At 38.7% G+C, this 9,384-nt stretch overlaps 3 protein-coding genes across 3 annotated transcripts in view; all 3 read left to right on the forward strand.

The window, feature by feature from the left end:
• The first annotated feature begins 271 nt into the window (after positions 1–271).
• On the forward strand, positions 272–1,281 carry LOC107729335 (LRRN4 C-terminal-like protein). Its single transcript, XM_016539803.1, has one exon. It carries the CDS (start codon positions 364–366, stop codon positions 1,150–1,152), a length of 789 nt encoding a protein of 262 aa, XP_016395289.1. The 5' UTR covers positions 272–363; the 3' UTR covers positions 1,153–1,281.
• Positions 1,282–1,289: 8 nt separating this feature from the next.
• LOC107729336 (LRRN4 C-terminal-like protein) lies at positions 1,290–2,353 on the forward strand. Its single transcript, XM_016539804.1, has one exon. It carries the CDS (start codon positions 1,411–1,413, stop codon positions 2,197–2,199), a length of 789 nt encoding a protein of 262 aa, XP_016395290.1. The 5' UTR covers positions 1,290–1,410; the 3' UTR covers positions 2,200–2,353.
• A 3,258-nt stretch (positions 2,354–5,611) lies between these two features.
• LOC107729318 (protein transport protein Sec24B-like) overlaps positions 5,612–9,384 on the forward strand; it is a 24,354-nt gene continuing 20,581 nt past the window's right edge. Inside the window, exons 1-4 of the mRNA XM_016539779.1 lie at positions 5,612–5,879; positions 7,394–7,987; positions 8,094–8,240; positions 8,967–9,109. Of these exons, the coding sequence (XP_016395265.1) occupies positions 5,633–5,879; positions 7,394–7,987; positions 8,094–8,240; positions 8,967–9,109 (1,131 nt within the window). The 5' untranslated portion in view covers positions 5,612–5,632. The remainder of the gene's footprint in view (positions 5,880–7,393; positions 7,988–8,093; positions 8,241–8,966; positions 9,110–9,384) is intronic.

The raw sequence follows: 9,384 nt of genomic DNA on the forward strand, positions 1-9,384 counted from the left end.
AAATTTAAGGGGGTCTGAATACTTCCCGTACCCACTGTATATACATAACCACTATTTTTTTTAATTTATGTTTAAAACAAGAAAAAAAAGTGTTTAGGAAAAGCAAGAAAAATACACTTTATTCAAGTTCAATTCAAATATTCAAGTTCAATTCAATTTTTTTTTTCTTTGTGATAAAAGAATATGACATTTGGTAGGGAGCTGAAAAGACATTACATTTTTTAAAATTATTTTTGTTTATTGCAATACAATACAACAATGGATCGTTCAGAAGAGCAGGAGCTTGTATTAAGCACTTGACAGGGTCCATTTTTATCTTATGTTCTTTAATTTGTTCTTATGTCTTGTTTAATTATGTTATGAATGAGTGGAGCTGCTAAGATGAACTTTAACTGCAACTTTATTTGTTTCAGGATCAAGATGTTGCGGGTGTCACCCTTCATGTCCCTGCTCCTCCTGTGTGTGATGGAGTCCGGCGGCACCACATCTGTCAGTCCGTCACTGCATCAGCCTCCTCTCACACGTGTTCGCATTATCGAAGTCGAGGACGACTACGATGAAGAAAGTTCAAAGACAACGCTGTCGCCCAAGTCGCCAGGGGTCACGACCTCTCGTGTGATCCGTCGACCTTGTGATTATGACCCCTGTGCAGTTCAAATGACCCCTTGCGAAAAGATTTCAGCCCAGACGGGCTGCCTCTGTCCTGGGTTGACAGGGCCAGAGAAGAGACCCGAGGCTCCTGAGCTCCGGGAGGTGAAGCTGGACGGATCCGGCGAAGTGTCTGTGCATTGGTGTGCTCCTCGCTCCACTGTCACCTATTATGAAGTCACACTGAAAGATGGAAACAAGCAGCTGGTTTTCAGAGAATATTTAAGAAATGGTGCTGTACCCGGGCTGAAAGTCGGGGAGACGGTGTGTGTGGCAGCTGGGAATAAAGTGGGAGTCAGCGAGAAGTCGTGTGCACGATATGAGCCGCCGCAACCTGACCAGGCAGCTCTGAGCGCAGGGATCATCGCGGGGAGCGTCGGCTTCCTGCTGCTGCTTTCAGCGCTCGTTGTTATACTGTGGAGACGACGGATGTGTCGAAAAGGCAGGATGGGAGACGCCGAGGGCCTCGGAAATCCTTCATACACCAATGATGGAGCACTGTGATAGGAAAACAAATGCATGGAGAATGAAACAAGCTGCAAAGAGACTGAGTTTTGTACAAGTGCGCTATTGGTCAAAAGACTGGAATAATAAAGATGTGTTAATGTTTTTTGAAAAAAGTCTCTTCTTCTCACCAAGTTGCAATAACATACAACAATGGATCGTTCAGAAGAGCAGGAGCTTGTATTAAGCACTTGACAGGGTCCATTTTTATCTTATGTTCTTTAATTTGTTCTTATGTCTTGTTTAATTATGTTATGAATGAGTGGAGCTGCTAAGATGAACTTTAACTGCAACTTTATTTGTTTCAGGATCAAGATGTTGCGGGTGTCACCCTTCATGTCCCTGCTCCTCCTGTGTGTGATGGAGTCCGGCGGCACCACATCTGTCAGTCCGTCACTGCATCAGCCTCCTCTCACACGTGTTCGCATTATCGAAGTCGAGGACGACTACGATGAAGAAAGTTCAAAGACAACGCTGTCGCCCAAGTCGCCAGGGGTCACGACCTCTCGTGTGATCCGTCGACCTTGTGATTATGACCCCTGTGCAGTTCAAATGACCCCTTGCGAAAAGATTTCAGCCCAGACGGGCTGCCTCTGTCCTGGGTTGACAGGGCCAGAGAAGAGACCCGAGGCTCCTGAGCTCCGGGAGGTGAAGCTGGACGGATCCGGCGAAGTGTCTGTGCATTGGTGTGCTCCTCGCTCCACTGTCACCTATTATGAAGTCACACTGAAAGATGGAAACAAGCAGCTGGTTTTCAGAGAATATTTAAGAAATGGTGCTGTACCCGGGCTGAAAGTCGGGGAGACGGTGTGTGTGGCAGCTGGGAATAAAGTGGGAGTCAGCGAGAAGTCGTGTGCACGATATGAGCCGCCGCAACCTGACCAGGCAGCTCTGAGCGCAGGGATCATCGCGGGGAGCGTCGGCTTCCTGCTGCTGCTTTCAGCGCTCGTTGTTATACTGTGGAGACGACGGATGTGTCGAAAAGGCAGAATGGGAGACGCCGAGGGCCTCGGAAATCCTTCATACACCAATGATGGAGCACTGTGATAGGAAAACAAATGCATGGAGAATGAAACAAGCTGCAAAGAGACTGAGTTTTGTACAAGTGCGCTATTGGTCAAAAGACTGGAATAATAAAGATGTGTTAATGTTTTTTGAAAAAAGTCTCTTCTTCTCACCAAGGCTGCATTTGTTTGATCTAAAATACAGTAAAAAATGTGAAATATTTTTACAATTTAAAAATAATTGTTTTCTATTTAAATATATTTTAAAATGTAATTTATTCCTGTCAAATTTTCAGCATCATTACTCCAGGCTTCAGTGTCACATGATCCTTCAGAAATCATTCTAATATGCTGATTTGATGCTCAAAAAACATTTCTGATTATTATCAATGATAAAAACAGTTGTACTGCTTCATATTTGTGACCCTGGACCACAAAACCAGTCATAAGGGTCAATTTTTTGAAATTGAGATTTATACATCATCTGAAAGCTTTCCATTGATGTATGGTTTGTTAGGATAGGACAATATTTGGCCGAGATACAACTATTTGAAAATCTGGAATCTGAGGGTGCAAAAAAAATCAAAATATTGAGAAAATTGTCTTTAAAGTTGTCCAAATGAAGTTCTTAGCGATGCATATTACTAATCAAAAATTAAGTTTTAATATATTTACAGTAGGAAATTTACAAAATATCTTCATGGAACATGATCTTTACTTAATATCCTAATGATTTTTGGCATAAAAGAAAAATCTATAATTTTGACCCATACAATGTATTTTTGGCTATTGCTACAAATATACCCCAGCGACTTTTTTGTCCCAGTCACATTTGTGTGGAAACCATGATACATTTTATTTTTTAGGATTCTTTGATGAATAGAAAGTTCAAAGACAGCATTAATTGAAAAAATGTTTTTAGAAATCTTAATTATTCCACACTTTTGACCTGCAGTGTATATAGTGCACCTGACTGAAAATAATGCTCTCTGTTTTAGGTTCACTACTAAACTGCTGTGATTGGTTCTGAATTATTTTTATTGTGAGATTGTGGGTGGTTTGAATGTTTAAAGTCAGCATGGAATCAAATCTGTTTACTTCCATAATTCATATTAGTGCTCTTAATGTGAACGATTCATTAGTGCACATTAGTCCAACAAATCTCTCATCAAAAAAATCATCGCTCCACTTCTGAAATTACTTTCCAAAAAGCTTTTTCAAAAGTGAGTGCATTCAAATATGAAACACTCATCACATCAATTCCTGATGGACACAATCAGTCCTGTGGTTCATTTTATTGTTTTCACATCACATTATAAAAGCAACATGTGTTTTGATCATTTTATGCTGACTTTATCACTACTAATGGTTCTACAGCACTTAGGAAGCCTGGAGCTTCATAGACAGGGTTTTACAAAGTATCTGTTGTACAGCTACTTTTACTTAGAGAGTATGTGTAACTATTTTAAAGATGATTGATAATGTTTTAACAATAAAGATGCATTTACTTGTCTGAGTTTATTTTGTATTCATTCATGCATGAATGCATGCTTAAAACTGACTGTTACCCAAATTGAAGAAGTGGTTGCTCTTGCAGTGTGGTTGTTACGTATGCTGCCCATTGAAATGAGTAAAGTGACTCTCTCGTAACATGGAAGGAACTACGCCTAATCGGATGCAGTGGTATCATTGGGCAATGATGAATCAAGCACTCATAACAGATTCAAAACCGGTTATTCTCCATCCAGCTTTGTCAATCACTCATTCTTGCTACTTACTAATCTCAGTTTATTGCTGTTATATGAGAGATATTTGCCTCCAGCACAGACACAGAGTGTTGTTTTCTTGGCAAACGGGAGTGGTATTTATTACTCAGAAGTCATAGCATAGGTAAGTATGATAAATAATACATCATAAAAATAACTATAACCCCAAATAAGCAAATATATGAAAGTGAAATGTAAGCTTTTCACCATTAATACTTTCAGGATGTTCATATAAAGAAAAATAATAGCTTGTAAAAAGTGGTTACTGATGCTTTTGTCAGTAGTCAATAGTGTAATAATTTCAGCCCAAAACCTGGTTGCACTGGTCTGGATGTCTGGGCCATGACTTACATAAGACATTTAAGGCAACAGACTGGTAAAATTAGTCAATCTGTATGGTGCAATTATTTATGTTTTGTCACAAACACTAATGAAATTCCTCTGTTGTGTTATAAGTAAATTCCTCTTTTTGTCTTCTGAATGTAGCCTACATCTTGTCCTTTGGTTAAATAAAATAAACTGTAATCATTTCAGGAGACATTCTTGCCCTCTGCACACAGAAACAAAGTACACAGATTTGAGTTTAACCGGATCACAGGGCAAAAAGAGGGTTAATTTCCAAAACATTCCTTACACACCATGGGACCAGTAGGGAATGTTGTACAATGTTTATTGCCACTGTCGCCTTTGACTCGCTCAGATGGGGCTTGAAAGACGACTATATTCAGAAAATATTGTCAGTTTGACTGCACTGACACACTATCGGATGAGAATACAAAAACTTGTGTTCTAAAACTGAATTTAATGACACTATTGTCTTTTGTAGAGCTGTTTTTGAAGCCATTTCATATTTGATGAACTTCATAACACTGACACTGAATTAAATCAACACTGAATCTGAACTGAGCTAAATAATGACACTATTGTCTTCTGATTCTTAGCTTAATTGAATTAATTTAATAGTTGATTTCCATTACTTTAAAATAACGATAACTGACATAAAATATTTTTTAAATAAACTTTTTCCAGCTAGTTGCCAAATATAGACATTTTTTATGCTGATATGAAATACTCACGTTTACAACCTTGCAGCTGAAATTGAAGTTGATTCAAAATTGTTGTTTATTTTACTGTGAAGCTGATTTGAAACTATCTGTATTGTACCAAAAGCTAGTATATAAATAAATGTGAAAAAAAGTAAATGAAGAGTCCGTACTACTTAAGGGTCTATAATTAGTAGTAAATTGGCGTAGAACACGATAATTTTTAGCTGTTATTATTTATATTTTTCCAAGCATCTAACGAAATGTACACAGATGTAACAATAAAGCACAAATATCTCCTTTTAAAAACAGTGTCTTACATCTTTCCAGGGAGTAATGATGGATCAGTTCTCTCAAGATGAGCCACCTGTATGTGTTCATCCCTGATTTTGGACAAAAAGCTATTTTTTCGGGTGTTTTATTTTATTTATATCATTTTATTTTATGTTATTTTATATTATTTTAATCTATTTACATCATTTTATTTTTATTTTTATTTAATTTTTTATTGTTTTATGTTATTTATTTATTTTAATTTCATTTATTTTTTTATTTTATTTTATTTTTTTTTTATTTTTTTTATTTCAACGCTTTTATTTTGAAGAGCTCTGAGTGACGCCGCTGCCGCTGCCGCTGCGTTCGCGGTTGATCCATAGACTGTGGGTTGATGTCTGTCTGGATTCACCGGCCCGTGATCAGCACCGTTAGTCAGACAGACCCTCTGCTTAGCTGTGGGCAGGTCGATGGAGACCCACAACTGGTGACAGCCTCGTATATTTTATACTCTTCAACCACTCGGATAGAGATGTCCACACAGGGTTACGCCAATCCGAACTCGTCCGTGAATAATTACAGCATGAATTCCACACAAAACGGAGGCGGAGCGGCGGCGACAGCAGCGCCCTGTCAGAACGGTAATTTACGGGATTAAAGCGAAACCACCTGAGCCAACATGCTATAGCTAACGCGAATATCACATTCAAATGCTAAGATTACTGGCTACATGTTAAGCTAAAATGCTAACGGCTAAACGATCTCGCTAAATGCTAAAATCCTTTTCAAATCCACTTGATAAAGCTCGGAGAGGTTAGCTCAGCCTCTGTCTCAGGCCTTTAGCTATAAAGGCCTGAGACAGAGGCTGAGCTAAAGCACCTGTCATCTGCGTCTCTGGGGTGGAGACTTCGACCGCTACAAATTACATATTTCAGGAACATTTCTCTGTAACGTTAACTGTTATTAAAATCATAGCGCAGCTCTCGGTGTGTTTTATTGAAGATTAAAGTTGGTGTGTTTCCGTCTCCTGTCATTAGCCCGTTAGCGGCTAGTTTAGTTCAGGTAGCTTGGTTGTTATTTTTCTCGTTTTAAAGGCTTTAAGGGTTATTAATCTGTTAAGATTTTGTAATTTAGATGATCTGAATTGGGAGCTTAAATATGTCTCTGTCTTGATCGTATGTCTTATTTTATTAGTTGTAAATTGAGCTCGCATAATTGCGCATATCTGGCGCAGATCAACGCAGAATGTGATGCATATTTACTAGATATTTACAAATAACCAACATTTGTTGTTTAATCTCTTAAAACATGACTAATGTAATCCACTGACTGTTTTGAGGTTATACGAATGTGAGCTGTACTTTAAAACATGTTTAAAACGTAGACTTTGACAATGTTACGTTAAACTGTATATTATAACATAAATAACAGTTTGTTTTGTATTTTCTAATGTACATCTAAATTTAAAAAATATATAAATATATATTTCTTTTATTTTTTTATATGCATATACATATACATAAGTAATATGGAGTGACAGGTGCATGTTGTCTAATCTAGTAAAACATGTTAATAAAATGTATTCTTTAAAGTACCATGGATTGCCATGCAGTGTTTATTATATTATATTATAGTTTTTGTAAAATTTTTGAATATATAATTTTTAATTTTATATATTTTGTTGTTGTTTTTGTCATTGTTTATTTATTTATTTTTAAATATGTCTATGTTTTCAGTGTTAGCTAGTTTAGTACATCAGATTAAATGAAATGAAAATGAGAAATGTTGCCTTGGAAATAAAAAAACAAGTTTTTTGTATTTTATGTAAAAGAAATATATAAATTATATGTGTGTGTGTGTGTGTGTGTGTATATATATAAAACATGCGTATGTATGTATATATATAATAATCAAATTTTTGTTTTTTGGCTTTAGTAATGGTATATGAATATGGCCGTCATTCAGTATCGTGGTATTACCATCACACTACTTATTTGTAAGGGAGATGAAAATTGATGCAAGTTTCACCTGCTGTTGGTTTTCACAGGTCAATTTGTATAAAACATAGAATTTGTCTAATGATAACACGTGTCACATTTCCATCTCATTTGTATGTTGAAAGCACAAATAAAATTCATGATGTTGTTGTTGCCAGGTCCGGGACAGACATACCCTGCTATGTATCCAGCATCCAGTTACTATAGTTCTGCTCTGCCCGCGGCGGGACACAGCGCTCCTCCCGCCGGCAAAACCCCAGTTTCGAGCACAGGGTATAGTGGGAACTACTACCAGAACAGCTCAGGGCCGTCACCATGTCCAGCACCACCAAGAACGCATCAGTACTCCACCTCAAACGCCCCGGTACAGTCATTCCAGCAGACTGCACCATATGCTATGCCAGCCGGATATTACAGACAGACATATAGTCACCCCTCACAGGGGCAGACTCAGCCCCAACCTCAGCAGCTGCAGCCCAGCTTGGTGCCAGCATCCAGTGGCAACAACCTCGACGCCCCGCTGTACCCCATTGTTTCTTACCCATCAACCCCTGGGAGCAGCCAGTACGGCACGCTGAGATCCTCCCAAACCACCGCTGAGCAGCTACCCGTTTCTACAGTAATGCCACCGACCCAGAGTTCTTTGCAACAGTATTCTCAAGGGATCGGGACCACGCCCACACCAGCTCACCTGGGCTATGGAGCTCCGCCTCTCAGCCAAACAGCCACTGTCAACGGCCAATCAAATGCAGGTCGGTTTGAATTCATGATGTATGTTCATGCAACAGAATGGAATCAAACACATGTAACATGCTTGGATCAGTTTTATTGATTGTGTATTATCCCATGTATCTCTAGTTCAACAACACTATGACCAAAACCTCCACAATCCCATGAGCCATCATTACGCCGCAGCCCCTCCCATCTCACAGGGCCCTGATAAAGAGAGGCCACCCTCAGGAACGCCAGGCACCTCTGTGCATTCCTCACCACGACACCATCCAGGTACAAACGATCCACTTTCACACCTGAATTGATTGTCATTTATTTCAGTAGACTGTATTTTGACATTACTTGCGTGTGTGTCTTTTTTTATTGTTTTGCTGATTAGTACTTGAAATATATTGATAGTTAATTCATGTCCATTGTTTTAATTTTTCTTTATATCAAAAAAAATTTTTCTGATAAAACTTGCAATTTTAAAAGGGATTTAAGAAAAAAAAAAAACTCCAGGTTTGCTGGGCTGCACAATTTGGGCAAACATTTTATGATTATATATCAGTATGAATGATGATGATGATTAGGGGTGGGCAATATAAAAAAATTTAATAATTCAGATTTTGAAAAAAGAAAACTGCCTTAGCGCTGTAAAGTGTCATTGTCAGCTGTTTTCATTGTGTATTTTCATGGATTCGTTGTTGCAGTCATCATTATGATTGTTGGTGTGTCATTCCTGACAGGTCTCGTCTCTTCTGATGATTCTTTAGCTAAACATGTGCTTTGTTTCTTACGTGACAACAGAGAGTCTGTCTTATCATTCTGCTTGCTTTTCTCACTCATTCATCTGTTTCTTAGCTTTTTTTCTGTTCGTACACCATGTGTCATTAGTTTTCGGGTCATGTTAGTGTCCTTGTGTGATTTGGGTAGGAGAAGCGCAAACTCCAGCTGAGTTCTTGTCCTCTCTCTCTGTACTCAACCCGTCTGTTGTCTCTGATGGTTGCTGTATTTCAGGGCTGCTTTACGGTGACCGTGGGGTGAATAGCGCTGTTAGCTCGGCCACGGGCGATCACTCCTCATCCAGTTCTGACCATGAAGAAGAGGATGAGGAGGATGAAGAAGCAGGTCTGCTTTCGCTTTTTCATTCTTCCACTCACCTCACTTTCTCACTTTGATGTTCCTTCATCAATCCATCCCAGATTTCTGTCTTTTTCCATCCCTACGCCTCCTGTTTAAAATGATTAACGTACATGAATATACACACATTCTGCTGTCTTTAACTGCTCCTCAAGTATCATGTCTCATTCTTGCCAGTTATTCATTCACTTGAAGTCTACAAATTCCCATAAACACACACGTTCCTACAGTCTGTGTTCTTGTTGTGTGTGTTCATCTTGCTTTTCTGATGACCTTCACTGAGCTTCTTCAAGTG

The sequence above is a fragment of the Sinocyclocheilus rhinocerous genome, unplaced genomic scaffold, assembly GCF_001515625.1.
Source record: "Sinocyclocheilus rhinocerous isolate Xijiao unplaced genomic scaffold, SAMN03320098_v1.1 scaffold428, whole genome shotgun sequence".
Taxonomy (NCBI): Eukaryota; Metazoa; Chordata; class Actinopteri; order Cypriniformes; family Cyprinidae; genus Sinocyclocheilus; species Sinocyclocheilus rhinocerous.

Excerpts from the sequence above, each read along its gene's own strand:
- LOC107729335 (XM_016539803.1), top strand. The coding sequence starts at position 364 with ATGAGTGGAGCTGCTAAGATGAACTTTAACTGCAACTTTATTTGTTTC.
- LOC107729336 (XM_016539804.1), top strand. The coding sequence starts at position 1,411 with ATGAGTGGAGCTGCTAAGATGAACTTTAACTGCAACTTTATTTGTTTC.